The sequence below is a fragment of the Saccostrea cucullata genome, unplaced genomic scaffold, assembly GCF_032062105.1.
Source record: "Saccostrea cucullata isolate Sc308-1 unplaced genomic scaffold, CSIRO_AGI_Scuc_v1 ctg546, whole genome shotgun sequence".
Classification (NCBI taxonomy): Eukaryota; Metazoa; Mollusca; class Bivalvia; order Ostreida; family Ostreidae; genus Saccostrea; species Saccostrea cuccullata.
Genome location: NW_026919759.1, coordinates 105,045 through 123,773, shown reverse-complemented (window position 1 = coordinate 123,773; position 18,729 = coordinate 105,045). Strand labels below are relative to the sequence as shown.

Genomic DNA, 18,729 nt, shown 5'->3' with positions numbered 1-18,729 from the left:
AACATTTTTCTTTTTCAAACATATCTCTGAATTCGAGTTCTGGTTAAGATCATTCTAAGTACTTTTCAGTTTTATAACTCCAGAGATTAATTAAAGTCCAGGCTTTTTGATATCATTTTGTTAAAACGTTCTGATTGTACTTGTAAGTACTCTGAAGCTGACATCAAAAAGATGACATATCTATGAGGTGTTTGGAGACCATGTGTTTCAACAATTTATTGGAATTCCCATTAGTACCAATTGCACCCCATTATTAGCAGATCTATTTTTGTATAATATCAAGCAGAATTTGACCAAATCCTTGCAAAAAGAAAACACTTGCTGTGGTCTTCAACTCAACATTCAGATATATCGACTGTGCATTGTCATTTCACAGTGGTTTTTTCCATTCTTATGTTGATACAATATATCCCAGTGAGCTTGAGATAAAAGATACCGCGGAGTCTGACACATCTGTTTCATATTTGGATATTTTACTTGAAAAAGATGTTGATGGTAATCTAAAAACCAAGCTCTACGAATAAATATGATGACTAACTTTTCAATAACAACTTCTCTTACTTCTGCAGCAATATACCTTCATCACTTGCATACAGAGTTCTCTGAGTTGATTCGATATGCAAGAGCATGCTCTATATATATATATATACAAGTTGATGAAACAAAAATAGCAGTCTCATTTAAAGTCATCATTTCGTAAGTTCTCATCTTCGCTAGCTAAGTGTCTGATTTGTTTCATTCATTTCTCTCATCACCTGGGAGATGAGGGAAACGAATCGGACACTTGGCTAGCAAAGATGGTAAGTTCTTTGGTTGATACAATAATCATTTCGGCAAAACAGTCTATCATTGTGTCAAATGCTGACTGATGTTTTTCATACTAGTTGTTAGTCCATTATTATTATGAATTGACAACAGATTTCCTGTTATTTCCCAATCATGACAAGGACTACACTGCTGGTGTGACCAGTTTGTATGGGATGCTTACTCCTCCATGGCACCTGATCCAACCTCTGATGTTTTGGAGGTTTGTGTTTGCTCTGCTCCTATTTTGTATTGTTAAATGGACTTTTGAGCTTGAATACTGTTCGTTATCTAAGTTATTTTTGTAATTTTTTAGACAAATAACAGATCCTATTTTAAGTAATATGTATTCATATGTAATAATAGTGTACAATTATTTTCAGTAACTTTAACACAACTAACAGATCCTTTTTTGAGTAATTTGTATCCATATTTTTATTATTACATGTACAGTTATTTTAAGTAATTTTTACACAACTAACAAATCCTATTTTGTATCCATATTTTTATTATTATATGTACAGTTATTTCGAGTAATTTTTACACAAATAACAGATTCTATTTTGAGTAATTTGTATTCATCTTATTAAAGTACAGTTATTTTAAGTAATTTGTACACAAATAACAGATCTTATTTCGAGTAATTTGTATCCATATTATTTACAGATCCAATTTGATTAATTTCAATTCTTATTTTGAGTTTGGTATTCTTATAACAGATCCTATTTTGAGTAATTTGTATTTGTACTGCAGATCTTATTTAAGGAATGACTCTACTTCTTGGACAAGTTATTTGAGTATACTGTAGAAGTACTTTTTTTCCGCGTGGTATTAATTTACGCTATGTATGCGGTCACAACTTTTCCGCAGAAATTTGTCCAAGCGTACTTATATTAATGTAATGCATATAGTGACAATCTAGAAAATCCGCGTAAATTTCTTCCAATGGATTAAACAGAAATTGTTATTCCGCGGAATTATGACCTTGTGGAAAAAAAGTACGTCTACAGTAACCTGGTTTGGGTCAGTTTACGTTTTATAATCCAAGACCTGTATTCAACTAAATAAATAATGAAATATTACCCTAAAGAGTATGTCCTTTTACCTATTTTGGAAGATACTTTCACAACATGCAACAATCCGAATTATATATCACAAAAAATTATCCATTATTAAAACACATTTTTATTATAACTTAACTTGTACATCTATAAAACATCTTAATAGCAAAATCCATTTGCAACAAGCATTCACTTAATAAAAACAAATATCCCTTCGCATATCTTTGAGATACTAGTATTTCCAAACTGATTTTATTTATTTCTTAATCTCCCCATCCCTCAATAATCAATCAAGTTCTGTCATAAACCTGTCACCAGAGATACAAGACACCAGAGCAGTGTCAGATAAAACTTCATGACAAGACAACAACATGGTAATCATCAATGTAACTGAAGGTAAAGAAACTCCTGATGGACAAAAAGATGGTGCAATTCACAAAATCTGGCCTCAAGGCCATAAACTGGAAGCAGACTTAAGTTTTGTTTCTTAATATCATTGATTATTATTTTGCATACAGATTAATAAGACCACATGTTTGTATTTGTATATTCAAATCTAAGCACAGGATGGAAATTTTGAATATCAAATTTTTTTTTATTAACTCAGTTAATGGCCTTGGGGCCAGATTATCCTCAATGTTGGAATTGTTTGGAGACATTAATTATCACAACTGAGATCAATCACAGTTCTCTTCACTTCTACTAATAATGACTAATTTCTTTCTTCATTATTTCTTGTTTTTCTTTTTCTTCCCCTGATTTGATGACGGAGGCTGTTCCACTCTCAGAGCATGCCCTTGTTCCTTTATGTGTGTAAACAGTTTGTTCCGAGTCGGAAATACTTCTTGGCACACATTGCATTTCATCTCCTGAAGAATTGAAATTTAAAATGTTACTAGAAAACTCCTCATTCCAAAATAGAAAAATTTACAAAAGAAATTGAATTTCAAAAGAAATGCCATTTATATATATTTTGGTAATCAAATGTTCAAGTTTTAGGGATGGCAATTGTAAATGTTGGTCGTAAATGTTTCTAATCAAGTAAACTGAGAAACCAAACAGTTATGACTTGTCATTTATAATTTTCAGATGAATTATTTAAGTAGAATATGCAATTAATACTTACAGTATAAAATAATTAAATGTATGTATAAAGAGAAAATCATCATTAAAAAAGACTATAGTTATTGTAATTAGTTATTATTTCAACTGATTATTCAGTATGGTACTGCCACTACACATTGGTTTACATGAAAGTAATGAAAATTTTACTTTGTTTTTTTTCGTCTAAATAAATACAAGTAATCGTTAACAAGAGGATTACAAATGATCCAGTCAAAATGAATAATTACCAGATCAGCCTGTGTTTTATTCTTTCCCTTTCTGTTTGTTGACTCTGTACTACTGACTGGTTTTGAGGTAGAAATGTCCTCCGGTCCGGTTCCTGCCAGTCTCTCGGCAGCAGATTCCGGTTCCTGGTTTAGGAGTCGGTCCTCTTCCTGACTTTCTTGGTTCAAAGCTTTCTCTGCCTTTAATGAAACAATGTAAAAATTGTAAAGAATTTCTTAATTTAAATTTTTCATGTATGAAGAAAATATAAAATTATCATACCTCCTTCTCCTCTCTCATTCTTGCCTCTTTTTCTTTTCTTCTTTCTTTTTTGGACTTTGTGCTGCAAAGAATTCAATAACATTAAAGAATGACACATATTGATAAACAACTTGAAAGTCAATTATTTATTGTCAAGATAATCATTTGTACAAAATCTTTCGCTACCAGTTAACACCTCTGGAATAGGTTTTCCTTAAAATCTAAAAAAGCCATTATTCTGAACTATCAGTCAGATGAAGTTAACACATAAAGTAAAACATGTACCTCTGTTTAGCTGGAGCGTCATTCAGTTCTAGATTGTCTACAATGTTATTTAGATCTTCTACATCCTGAAATAAAAATAAACAGTAAGTGTTACTGTGTTACTCATTATGATTTAAAACCTAATGTGATGTGCAAATAATTAAGAAAACAACACATAAGATTTAATTCTAATACATTATAAGATTAAACAGTCTTTCCTATAATATTTTAGAATTAAATCTAATGTGTTGTTTTACACTTTTACAAGCTAGAGAGTTTGTCATCAGGATGAGAAAATATTCACAAGATCACTGACTGAGATACCAACACTGATATTCAATAGGACTATAAATGAAACATTTATAGATGTCATTAAGTGAATTAACTATGAACTACAGGAATGCTTTCAATGTTTTATTCTCAAGATAAACCAAATCCTCACCTGAGGTATCAAATTTTGTTGTTTCTTCTTCTTCTTTTGTTTCTTTGATAATCTAAAATAAATAATTAAATAAAGAGATGTTACCGATACACAATTTGACTGAGAAATAACTTCAATATCCTTTGATTCTATTTATTATGTTCCCCAAACGAAGTTGGGGAACATATTGTTTTTACTCTGTTTCTTATTATTATTTTTCTTCTTCCTGGGTACTTATTTGTCCGCGAATGATCTTGTAAACTGTTCATCTGATGTAGTTAAAACCTTTTTAGTAAGTAGACATGTTATGTAGATTTGCGGAATCAAGGTCATTTTGCGCGCACGTGCTTGCAAGAGCGCGCACGAGCAACATGTAAAATGACCTATATAATTGATATAGCCGTAACTTTTCTATTTTCTGATGGAATGTGTTAAAACTCAGAATATAAGAATGAATTAGTATTATAGACAAGACGACATGGTCAAATTATCATGAACTCATGCGCATGCACGTGCGCTTCGCTCTGATTGGCTGAAACAAAAATCTCAATATCTCATTTGTTTTTAGACGAAATACTTTGAAATTTAAAACATAGTCATGCATTAAGATATCCTACGATATGATATAAAATAATTTTCTTCACGCGCATGCACGTGCGCTGCAATCTGATTGGCTAAAACTTTAAATGGTTGTAACTCCCTTGGTTTACAGCCAAACAGGATGAGATTTAGAATATAGATAGTCTTAATAGACCCCTCCAAGAGATTATGGTCATCATGCATATGCATGCACGTGCAATACATATAATTACAAACGCACTTGATTTAGCGTATTTTCGAATACTTTTTGATTAAATGCCTTGATATTAAGTACATTTAAATGAATTAATAGTGTAGATACAATGATATGGTCATTCCGCATATGCATGCAAGTGTGCGCACGTACAATGCAAAAATTTGCTATACTTGTTATATTTCAGAAAAAACGTTGTTTAAGTTTAAGATGCATAGAGTTTTAGTTTATTTGATGAAGGTAGAGGGAATGAGTCACTAAAATGAAGTTGGCGAGCGTTTGGGGAACATCTGTAACGGTTATTTACAATTAGCACTAGTTGCTTTTAAAATTAATGAAGTTAGGTTCTGATCATATAAGTTTACCATACATTACAACACTAATTTTGCATTTTCTTTTAAAACAGGAAATGTTACTTGATTTTAGTCATTGTAAAGAATGTATTTTGGTGAAGAGTTGCAATTATTTTTTGCAATTTATATTCACATTATCTTTTTTTTCCCTTGGTTAATGTAAATCTCCATGAAAAAGACCTTATCTTGCAGAAAACTATTTATTTCATGCATATGATAACCACTATCAAAATTTCCCCCAATTTTTTCCCAGAATTTATCCATAAGGGTGAAGTCTCTTTTCCTGCTAAACCATTGTCCACACTTTTGATGAAAAGTGCATTTTACTGATCAATAATATGCATACCTTGTAAAACTTGACAATTACGATGACCTTGAATTTGTTCAAGTGATATTAAACCACACATTTTCATTTAGCAGTCCCTATTGGAAGTGACTTTATTGACTTTTATTTGGACATTTAAACCTGTATCATAAAAATTGATAATAGATAAAAACCTTTCTTGTGGTCATAGTAATGGTGTTAGGGGCACTTATATGTGAAGGCCTAGATTTGACCTTTTCTTTAAGGACAACTTACCTATGCTTTGAAATAGTCCATTTTTTTCGCTGAATTAAATTTTGAGCTAAATATTTATATCGTATTTTGTCCTAGTGTGAGAGTAATGCAACTGTAAAAGTCAGCGCTCCTCGTAAAAGTCTATTAGTAGATATGAAGTACTCAATGAAATAATCACCCACTTCTGTTTGGACGGAGATTCTTCCTCTGGACTCTCAATGTCTGGATCCTCCCCCACTCCTGGAATGTTTGGATCCACTCCCACTAGATCCTCATCCTCTCTCCTCATGTCCTCCTGTAGAGCCGCTACATTCTCCTTGTGTTTCTTTGATTTCTCATGGTTAACAAAACTACCAATAAATAAAGCTAAATAAAAAAAAATATGTTTGTTTCTATGTGCCGAATATTTTTTTTAATGCTTTTGTCTCATGATGTGCTAGATTTCAACCAGTTATAGAACTTTGCAAGCTTTTCAAGAAAATTTGGGTCAAATATTAAGTCAAATGCTTGGTCATTAATGTTACTTCTATACACGTTTTGATTAAAGAAGCAAGCCTATTACCCTATATTTTTCCAGAAAGATATTTTTTTTCTAGCATAAATATTACAAATGTGGATAATTAGATCAAGATTCAAGAGATAGCATTTTGTGGAAACTGAGGACCAGAAACCAATGCAGTTGCCTACTTACGCCTTCTCACTTTTGAAAGCTTTGTTACATGCCACACAGAAAAGTTCATCTACATAATCCTCCTCCTCTTCTTCATCTGTGTTCAAAGCTCTGTCATCTATAAATAAAAACATGACCCTTTTGATTTCAAGTTGGGAATAGAGCCAAAGAGAAAAAAAAGAAATAGCCCAAGTAAACAATATCCCTTCCCCCCCCCCCCCAATCCAAAGCAAAATCTACACTGAATTAAGAAATAGATCAGCTTCCATATTTATTTTATTGTGACCACTCTCCTCTCATAATCAGATTTATGTATAATTCTGACCCGCTTCTGTGGCCATTGCCAGATAGTAGGTGTATCATTTAATATTTCATTAAGTTGTAAAAAATTTATACATCTAACACAATAATAATATCTTGAAAAATTTCAGTTTGCACTTAATATGGATCTTTTAAATCTGACTATAATTGTTAGTGAGATTTTGTCTGTCTGTTTGTCAGTTGTATGATTGCAGCCTTGGTCTGTCTGTCAGTAGTGTGTTAGTTCACGTGAACCCGTTTGTGTCTAATCCCCCTATCCTCACCCTTTTGTTAATCCCCGTCTATTGAGTTTTTGTTTTTCTCCCTTTATGATGTACAACCTTCAAAATGGTCACCCAGTTCTGTCTCCAATCTCTTCAGATCGTCCTCTAGCTCAGTCATGGCTGACCAACCTGTTTCTTCATAATTCTCCACCAGTCTGTAAAAAACACAGGTGTTAGCTTAAGTTTCTCCTTTTCCAATTTATAGCCTGTTATTAGTTTTATCTATAAATGCCCCTCAAAATCTGAACTAACCTTATATAAGATTTATAACATTCTATCAGTTCACGTTTATATGAAGTAGAAAATCCCAGAGTGACTGTTATTTTCATTTCTTTTTGGGGGAGAGGGGATGTGACCTTAGCCTTAAATCTGAGGCCAGTTCAACATACACACTCGATTGGAGGTATAAGGAAATATGGCGAGGGCTCATGAATGTTCACTCCTTTGAACATGCCTCTATATGTGTGAGAAAATCTGTTGTCAGTTCAGTTTCTTCCTTTGCTCTACTGTGAGAGTCAGTCTTTTTTCCTCCATATACAATCATGTATCTACTTCATCATCTGATTCTCTGTATAGATATTTACATACCTCTGCCTCTCTTTAAGATGCTGCTCTCTTTTTTCCTTGGCTTTCTGGGCAATCTCTTCATTTCTCTCCTCCATTAATTTCTACAAATTTAAATTTCAATAATTTTTTTTTTTTTAAATCTGAATATAGTATCTTTATTTCTATCTCTTTTGATTTTAAATGTTTCAACTTATATGCATAAACATTGACATAAACTTATTATCTAACAATGAAATCAAAGAAATCCATTTTTTACCCTGTAAGCTTGTACTCTGCGATCTCTCTTCTTCACAAATCGGACCAAAGCCTGGAAATGCAAAGGTCACATCATAATATACTTGTAATAACTAATAAGTTAAGTTACATAGTATAAGTTAAGTAAAATATCTAAGTTATTTTCAAGAGATTTTTAAAAAAAAAAACAACATCTGTTGATGATATTCAAGATGACGAGAAACAAAAAAGAAAACTTTTCCTACCCTGACTTCCTCATTTCTTTCTTTTCGAGCTGCATCTCGTAACTTTTTATTCTCCGCCTCCATGATCCTGCGCACTCTACGATCAGGTGCCTCTCTTGTGTCATATTTTTCTGCCCATACGTAAGACTTAGCAGTGAAATAGTTCTCCCAATAATCATAAAATGGCTTCACCACCTGCAACAATCCAAATACTTTATGGATGTATGATGTTCTTCACAAAATTCTAATTCAAAAGATACAGATGACACATTTAAGCATATTATTAAGATATCAATGAGACCAGGTATATTTTATTGTTATCCTTCCCTACATAGATAAAAAAAAGATATCATACTGTGTCATAAGGACTGTCACTTTTTCCAAATCCCGGGATTTCCTGATCACTCTCTTTATCGTCCATAAACTCATAGTCTTCCTCTGCCAGCAGATCAAACACCACTCGATACACGGCATAGAAACCCTTACAACAAAGGAATGATTACATATGTTGATACAGAGGTTTTATTTCAATCTTGAATTCAAATTATTTAAGTTCAAGTTATTCAGTAGAGTAAAGGAACGAATGACATCAGCTATTAATACAAAATACAAGGGAAAAAGATGAAAATAAAACAGAGAATGCTTTTCTTCTCAGACAAATCGATCTTTTTCAAAGTTTGAAAATATATCAAAACATTTTTCAACATTAATGCTATGATGACTGTTGTAAGATCTGGAGTCTCTTAGTACACAATAGAAGCTCCTACAAAGATCTCATGCTTAATTAACTTAACTAGCGCCCTACTTACTTAACTGGACATGTAGAATAATACATATAGTAAGGAACAGACACATACCTTATCATCAGTAATGACATAAACTAAGTAGAGTGTACACACCTTGTCATCATCAGAGAAGCCGCTGTAACAGGAGGAGTTGAAGTATTGGAATACATCCAAACTGTTGTCCTCATATTTATCTCCCTGTCCCATTCCTGTCCAGAAATAATTCCCCAGACGATTACAGAATTTGTTGAAATAAGGCTCAGTACATGACATTGTATCTAGCTGTTACACTCACCCCCTCGTAGAATCTGTTCTCTGTGTTTATCGTACCACGCCCTCTCCTGAGGATCACTCAGGACTTCGTACGACTGCTGAATGGCTCGGAACTGTATTGTGCACTCTTCTACATTATCTGGATTTTTATCTGACAGTACAACAATTTTTTTAGCTTCATACATCTATACAAATATGTCAAATTATCTTTTCCCCTAAAATCTGTCCCAAAAAATTGCTACAATTACAATCTACAGAAAGATAAGAACATTTCAATGGAATTAATATTTCTTATCTGTTTTAAAAGTCCCAGACAAAATTATATTTAAGATAATAGGGACACTTCATTCTGTTTCTCACGACATGATTGACAAGTACTCGGCATAAGAATTCTAAATAATTGCAGTTTCTCAGTGATACTTGAAAGTCCTGAATTTAATGAACAAGACATTTTCTAATCCAAAATTGTATTTAATTAAAATCTTTACAATAATTCAATCTAGTCAAAAATATATAAAATATATAATAGTTACCAATTCGATTTATTTATTTATAAATTCTAATGATCCATTCATTTCAGATTCTTCTTTGCATGTGTGTCTATTTGTGTGTGTAAGTGTGTGTGTGTTACCTGGATGCAACTTACGAGTAAGTTTTCTTCATATTTTGTGCCTGTGTGTTTTTATGGTTTATAGTCTGGTCCGATTTATAGAAAAAATACTTCTAACGGCAAATAATTATTATTTGGTCCAGCATAGTTTTTTAACCTAATTCAAGTATGCTGAATCCGAAAAAATATGCTGGCCTTCATGAAAATGGCGTTAAAGAGGTCAAAATGGCGATTCAAAATGGCGGACATCCAATGTTTCTAATTTTCACCTAATATCGTTCAAAATGGAGAAATAATGTGTAAATATCTCACTGAGTGTAATACAACTATAATAATGATAATAGAGTGCTAACATTACTAGTTTAACTCAGAAAATTTAGTCGTTTCTTCGCTTAATTCGAATTTTCTCTGATTTATTTGTCTATTGTTTCTATTTTCTGCTTTGTTTAGGATTTTACTTTAAAATTTTGCAAATATCCATACACTGCAGATTTGTATTTTTTCCTCTGCATCTCACTATTCTACAATTGAATGATGATGCATCTGTAAGTTAAAAGTCAAAATGGCAATTCAAAATGGTGGATATTCATTTTTTCAAATTATTTCTTAATGTCGTTTACATAGGAGAAAAGATTTGTGAATATCGTACTGAGCGTAGTACAACTATGTAAAACGACAATAGAACACACATTATCACTTTAATTCAAAAATTTAGTCGTTTAAATTTGGAATGTGTTAATAAGCTCGAAATGGCGAATCAAAATGACGTCATATACACTCGAATTTCATATAATACTCAACCTGCTTAATTCTGAGTCGTTTTGCAACGGTTTGTTTTTATACCCCTCACTTGAAAAGCGGGAGGGTATACAGTAATCAGTATGTCCGTCCGTCCGTCTGTCCGTCTGTTACGCTTTTGGGTACCCATCTCTAATTCGCAACTCCTCTCATACCAATGAATGAAAATTGATGTAACTTTCACAAAATCTTTATTACACATTGCCATGGTGACCTCCTATTTTACTTTTTGATCCGACACATATTTTGGGTTTCCCGTAGCGAAACATGGACACTGTCATTATATCTATATGGGAGGCGGGGGTATCATTTAGTGATCTCATTGCTCACAGTACCTCTACTTTTACATATAGTATACTGATTAGTTCATTTAATATGAACAAACAAAAAATACTAGAATAGTTTCATTTTTTCTTGATATATTTAAACAAAATCGACTTAAGGCTTTCCAAATTTTCCCCCTCGTATTTGACCGTGTTCCAAAGCTTTTGAGTCCCCGTCCACCTAAAATCACTCCTGAATCGCTGTCATTATCAACTCCACTTCAACATCCCTCATCACACCATCAAGTATAATTGAAGAAATTCTTGTACGTTTCATCGAACACTTTGTATTAGCTTTTGAAATTAGCACTTACAATGAAGCGCATTGAAGTGGTAAAATTTTCCGTTCGAATGGAACGTTTTGAGCTATCTTTAGAACGTTTATTGTCATTTTATGACACGCCCATTTCTTAAGAAATGGATAAAACGGTCAATTTGTTCATTAGAATACCTGTAGAACAGGTTTTCCATAAATATAGTAGCCAATCAAATTGACAGTCTAAATAAACACCAAGTAAACGCGTGTTCGACCGAAACATGTGTTGTGGTAACTTCGATAGACATGATAACTTCAAAAATATGTTCATATTTGTTGCAATTTGAGTTTTAGAGAAGTGGGGAGTCTCTAATTCTTTCTACAATTTTTTAAAGCTCCATTTCAGTGTAACTCATGTTCTTTGTCGCGAAGAGTGGGGTGTCCTAAAACAATGGGCGTGTCATTATATTATAATTGACGTTCAAAGCATGACTCAGAACGTTTCATCCAAACGGAAAATTTTACCACTTCAATGCGCTTCATTGTATGAGAGCTTTATAGTATTATCCCCTAACATCTTCTATTCCAGCATTATTTGCTATAGGTATCAGTTTTTCTGTCTTTAGAATTTTGGTATTTCCAACACCCAAGGAACAACACATGTTCAAATGTTAAAAATACATTTTGTTTTCCAAAACTTTATGCAAAATGAACTAGAGGTAATGTGAGCAATGAGCTCACTAAATGATACCCCCGCCTCCCATATGTATATAATGACAGTGTCCATGTTTTGCTATGAGAACAAGTAAAATAGGAGATGCACAATGGCAATATGTATAAAGATTCTGTGAAAGTTTCATCAAATTTCATCCAGTGGTATGAGAAAAGTTGCCGATAAGAGATGGGTACCCCAAAGCTAACAGACGGACGGACTTACCGATTACTATATCCTTCCGCTTTTCAAGCGGAGGTATAAAAAATCTCTGATATTCAAGACATGCAGCTTTCTATTTTGTGACCGTATAGATTTGTTATCTTTTTGGGTGGAAATGTCATTCTATTAGCAAGAAAATTCTCAAACTTTATCATCTGGAATCACATTGTGTGCATATCTTGGTGAGAAAATTTGACAAGTATGCAATTTAAGAGCACAGATTCCTCGTGATTCCTATCACGTACAAGCTTTCGTATCAATAAGCCTAAGTCATTCTTGACTTTGATCTAGTCAACAAAATTTTCTTGAACCCTCCAAGAACTTTACAAGACAACTTGATCCACACTTCATTGTTAGGATAGTGTAAGGTTGGATCAAGAATAGGGGGGATTGAACAAAAACATTTTCCTCTTTCAGATTTTGTAAATTTCAAAATTTAAATACACTATTCAATAAAAGATTATCCGTTCACAATATAAAATATCTGTGAATAAAGTTGAATTTTTGACTGAGAATAACAAAATGCAAATGAATGGGACACAGAATCAGAGCTAGAAAATCAAGAACATTTATGGTTTATACTTATATAATACTGATAATTCTTAATAAATATGTTTATATTTGGTATTATAATATATTCAGATTTATATGATGTAACAATTACTAGCCCTCTAATTGGTCGTGGTTCATTATTTCAAAAATCATGATGTTATGTTGCACTAGACCTTCCACATGAACATACACATTTATGTGTTTTCTACACTGGACTCAAAATAGATTAAGAATTTCCAACAACTGAGATATGATTAAGCAAACCTTGAACTACAATGTTCAATCGCCTTAATGCTCGGGGAATACTGCTCTTGGGGTAAGTTAATTGTCCTATTGTCCTCTAAACAATTATTGTATGATATTAACTTTTTATGTGAGACAGACAATAATTAAGATGTCTTCAATTCGGAACTGTCGTCAAAAGTTTATCTTAATCATGTGTTAATACTAGTAATAAAATAATTATACAGAAATCCGTTTCATAAAAATCCTAAGTCATTAACAAAAATATCCTCCAACTTTCATTGCCTATTTGAATATTATTTCATTAATAAAAAAAACACAAACTGTAATTTATTTCCTGCAAAACGACTCAGAATTAATATGCAGTTTGGGTATTTTACGAAATTCGAGTGTATATGACGTCATTTTGAATCGCCATTTTGAGTGTTTTTACACATTCCAAATTTAAACGACTAAATTTTCGAATTAAAGTGATAATACAAGTGTTCTAATGTCAGTTTACATAGTTGCACTACGCTCAGAAATAAATTCACAAATCCTTTCTTCTATGTAAACGACATTAAGAAATAATAATAAAAAAAAATGAATATCCGCCATTTTGAATCGCCATTATGACTTTTAACTTACAGCTGCACCATCATTCAATTGTAGAATAGTGAGATGCAGAGGAAAAAATACAAATCTGCAGTGTATGGATATTTGCAAATGTAAAATCCTGAACAAAGCAGAATATAGAAACAATATACATATAAATTTAAGAAAATTCGAATTAAGCGTAGAAATTCGTAATAGAAGCGTAATACACTGCCAGTTAAGGAATAAATGTAGTAACCTTAATGCTGATCTTTTCAAAGATCACTTAAACGAATCACCAACATGTACAAATTGTGGATATCAAAACGAGAACTCACTGCATTTTTTCTTGTATTGTCAACAATATGCCTCACAACGACAATTACTGATTAAATACATGAATGAAAATAACATACCAATTAATATAGAAAACATATTATATGGTGTAGACTCACTAACTCTGGATAAAATTTTTTCATTTTTTGATCATGTACATACCTTTATAAGAACCTCCAAGAGGTTTTCATTGAAATTTTAGTTTATTATGACATTCTATGGGAAATATATTATTTTAGGTAAACTGCTCTGTTAGGGAATTCTTCCTACTCTGGGTCAACAACAATTGCTCAAACATATGTTTTTGTTTTTTTGTTTCTTTGTTTTTCTTATTTTTTGTTTTTGTTTTTCCCTTTTTTGTTGTTTATATTTGATTATATAATTATTATTTTTCCTATCCTCTTGTTAAATTTATTTTTGTTCTATTCATTTCTCTCTCTCTCTCTCTCTCTTTGAATTAATTCTAAATATGTACCAATTGATAATCTACTCTTCATACATTTTTTCAATGTTTACATGTTTAAATGAAGTGACCATTTATTTACCTTAGGAGAAGATCGTATTGAGTACTCATCATCCTATAAGTATCTTGGCGTTTTGTTTGACGAATTTACCACATTTAAGGACAACGCAGAAAATCTTGCAAAATCGGGCGGTCGCGCACTAGGAGCTATTACAAACAAAATACATTCGAATAAATCAATAGGATTCAAAACATACGAAAGAATGTATATGAGCGGAGTGGCACCTATCTTGGATTACTGCAGTGGATTATGGGGTTACGTCAAACATCATAATATTGAATCTGTACAGCATCGTGCGATGCGATACTTCCTGGGTGTGCATAGATTTACGCCAATACTAGCAATTCAAGGAGAAGTTGGTTGGCTTCCTTCATTTTATCGTCACCAGGTGAATATTATACGTCTTTGGAATCGACTCGTTACAATGCCGGACGACAGACTTACGAAAAAAATATTCTTGTGGGACTTCGAACAATCTTTACCAAACAACAGAAACTGGTCGCATACAGCCAAACTCCTATTTGAATCTCTTGATATGTCTACCTATTTCCAAAATCAAATGGCCTGCAACTTAACTATAGCTGAAGAAAAACTCCGTCAAAAATTTCTAAACGCATGGAATGAAGATCTCCAAAACGTCCCAAAACTTAGAACCTACCGAGCCGTAAAATCTGATTTTCAAACCGAGAAATATGTAATAATGGATATCCCAAAATGCCATCGTTCTATACTTGCTCAATTTAGATGCGGTAGAAACAGGACGGTATAAGGGGGAGGCTTTATCAGACAGACTCTGTACTCTATGTTTATCAAATAGTGTAGAAGATGAATGTCACTTTTTGCTTCATTGTACATCATATTCAAATCTAAGAGCAATCTTTTTTACCAGTATTGAATTTAACCCAACTTTATTTGATAATAATATGTCAGATTTAGACAAAACAAGATTTCTTTTATTAAATTTCCCAAGGCAGATCGGAAAATTCATATATTCAGCATATACTTACAGACAATCTATTATTTATAGTAAACGCAATGCGTAATATCTCTGTATTATTGAAAGTTATATTGCTAAAGTGACATATAGGCCCCGATGGGCCGGGTGTTTCAATTCTTAATATATGTATATTTGTTGACAACTGTTGTAATTGTATATAACACATGTCACTATAATAAACCATTTACTTACTTACTTACTTACATGTACTTGTAATTGTACCTTGACCTATGGAGAGAACGATCATAGGCATTTATGCCTGCTGTTCAATCCATTTCTTAATGAATAAAATATATTTTAAACTTAAGCGTAGAAACGACTAAATTTTCTGAGTTAAACTAATAATGCTAGCATTCTATTATCATTTTTATAGTTGTATTACACTCAGTGAGATATTTACACATTATTTCTCCATTTTGAACGATATTAAGAAAAAATTAGAAAAATTGGATGTCCGCCATTTTGAATCGCCATTTTGACCTCTTTAACGCCATTTTCATGCAGGCCAGCATATTTTTTCGGATTCAGCATACTTGAATTAGGTTAAAAAACTATGCTGGACAAAATAATAATTATTTGCCGTTAGAAGTTATTTCTAGCCTTCTTTTTAAAAATCAGGACCGGACTATTAAGGAAGCTCTAAACACCAACAGAAACTGTTTTTTGGACTTAGAGAAAAATATATCATAAAAAGATATGTATATTGAGACTTTTTCATTCATTTAGAACATAGGGTTCATGCCTTATTTGCGCAGGAAAAATGTCCAAAGACAATGGACTATTTGTGAGCAGAAATCACTGTTGTTTACTTACACTGGACAAATTAATGAAAATAATTAAATTTCTTAATCTTGGTCTACTATATTGCTAAAAATATTTTAATCTATTATAAATTATGTAATTAACGGTAAATAACGATTTCTTTAATCTTACATCTAAGGGCAGAATCACTCTAACTGCATAAAACTACCCAACAAATAGAGCTCTTTAGTGTGCAGTGCTTAGAGCCTCCTTAAAAGCCAGTTTTCTTTATATTTTGTGCCTGTGTGTGATTTTTAATTGTTTGTTACCTGGATGCCATTTAAGAGCCTGTTTTTCTTTATATTTTGTGTCTGTGTGTGATTTTTAATTGTTCGTTACCTGGATGCCATTTAAGAGCCAGTTTTCTGTACACTTTCTTCATCTCATCACTTGTAGCATTTCTCTCCACACCAAGAACTTCATAATGACATCGCATTGTTCCTGCCATCTAAATAATATATATTACAAAACTGTTTTTAAATCATTTTTATAAGCATTAAATACAGTGATAAATTCCAGTTTTCCCTATTGGTATATGACGCTCACGTTTACTGTCAAGGGGTCCAACTCTGGACTCAAATGAAAATATCTCAGCTAACAGGAATTTCATATTCACACAGTTAAAACACTACTTTTCACAGGTAGCCACAATGATTGATTAAGATTTATTTGATTTTAAAAAATAACTAAACATTTTATTCAGAATAAACAAAAAGTCAAAGTCTGATGACTGAACAGTATACCAATACTGTTCTAAAACTGAATGAAAATTGCACCCATTTCTTTCATTTAGAACTCTTTCATTGGATTATTCATAGATATCTGTCACTATTTATTTTGCTACACTGCAGACATATGGAACAAATTGAATCATTTGACCTAGATAGAACATTCTATCATTAAACTGATATATGTCTTACGGACCCAGTTTAACAATTCGGTCCATCTATTTACAATGTAGCAAAATAAATACGGCGATAACTTGAACTCAGCGCAATCCAGAGTTTAGTATGTAAACATGGCGTGTAAATTTGAATCGAGAAAAACATTGAGAAAATGAGTTGAATTTTAGTCTGTCTATGGATTATTTGTTGGCGTAAAAGGCATATACAATCTCTAAAAGGTTTGTTTAACTTTTGAATAATTTGGTATTTATTTTCAATACATCCTCTTTTGTATTCTTCAAAATCATTTCAGAGCAGATCCGCTCTGATTTGCTACATTGCAAGTGTATGGGAGGTATTCTAACTGTGGTGAGGGCTTGTACGGAGATACAGTTAGAATATTCTAACTACGTTTAACCGGGTTTGAAGGACACAAACTTTTTAACGACATGTGTTCCATACAGTTTTCAGGTATAAACCTTTCCTTACTTTTTTTGTCCGAAAGAAATCTAATCAACTGAATCCCCTGTTCTTCTCTGTTGAGTAATTGAATAATTTGTCTACAGATTAAATACTTTCACATATGTCCTTTCTCAGTTAATAAATTTGTTCTATTTCTCAGAGCCGTGCAAGAACTTTCATATCCGGTTTAAAGGTTTTAGTTAACGCGTTCCAATAATATTCGCATTTTGGAAAATCACTGGAATTAACAACTAGATGGTTTTTTAATTTTTAACAGCTTAATAACCATTTGATTTAATTGGGAAAAGACTGAATGGTTAATTCAGGTCTGAGACTGTCACACATTCAAATATCTCTAGTGACCACGTTGACCTATTGCAACTGAATCGTTTTCAACAAACAAACCCGGATACATAGCGCGATAGAGTGTTCCAGTAAATGTTCAACCATATGAGGCGCCGTTTTAATATTTTTGAGGTATTCTCTGATATCAAAAAAGAAATTCTTGCTATCAATAATTCGAATTCTTGATATCAAAAAATAAATTTTTTTGATATCAGAAAATCTTTTTTGATATCAAAAATTCGAATTTTTGATATCAAAAAATCTTGTTTATTTTCTAATATCAAAAAATCGATTTTGTGATATCAGAAAATGATTTTTTTGATATCAAGAAATCGAATTTTTGATATCAGAAAATCATTTTCTGAATCGGAGAAAAGAATCAAGAATTCTTGATATCAAGAAATCAATCTTTTGATATCAACAATTCAAATTCTTGATATCACAAAATAACTTGTCAAGAAATCGAATTCTTGATATCAAAAAATCATTTTTTTTTATATAAGAAATTTACTTTTTTGATATCAGAAATTGATTTTTTGATATCAAAAAATTATAAGTATTTTCTGATATCACAAATCGATTTTTTGATATCAGAAAATAAGAACGAAGTAAAATTACGATCGACTCAATGAATGCTTCCCGTGATGAACATTCAGCTTCCCGACACACAAAGTTGCGAACTTTGTTGGGTTCTAATAAGTTTAGGACATGTTTGGACAGTGCTCTAATACATGTCTTGATATTAGAATGCCGTCGTTCTTTTGCACTATTGACTATAGTTTTAATCACTTATTGCGCACACATAACTTAAGCACAAACTTTATGGATAACTCAGACTTGAAGAATGAACTCAACACAACGAGTACTTGCTGGTCAGCTGTAACATCACTTTACACAAATATGCAATTG

At 32.2% G+C, this 18,729-nt stretch overlaps 1 protein-coding gene across 1 annotated transcript; it reads right to left on the bottom strand.

Annotated features, from left to right (window-relative positions):
- Positions 1 to 2,285: 2,285 nt before the first annotated feature.
- On the bottom strand, positions 2,286 to 17,598 carry LOC134237546 (dnaJ homolog subfamily C member 21-like). Its single transcript, XM_062719643.1, has 16 exons — positions 17,503 to 17,598; positions 16,469 to 16,577; positions 9,205 to 9,333; positions 9,024 to 9,118; positions 8,480 to 8,605; positions 8,146 to 8,319; positions 7,923 to 7,973; positions 7,688 to 7,767; positions 7,157 to 7,254; positions 6,537 to 6,633; positions 6,028 to 6,195; positions 4,162 to 4,213; positions 3,741 to 3,805; positions 3,477 to 3,537; positions 3,218 to 3,394; positions 2,286 to 2,734 (listed from the first exon to the last, which is right to left on the bottom strand). Exons 2-16 carry the CDS (start codon positions 16,575 to 16,577, stop codon positions 2,594 to 2,596), a joined length of 1,623 nt encoding a protein of 540 aa, XP_062575627.1. The 5' UTR covers positions 17,503 to 17,598; the 3' UTR covers positions 2,286 to 2,593.
- Between the last annotated feature and the right edge of the window lie 1,131 nt (positions 17,599 to 18,729).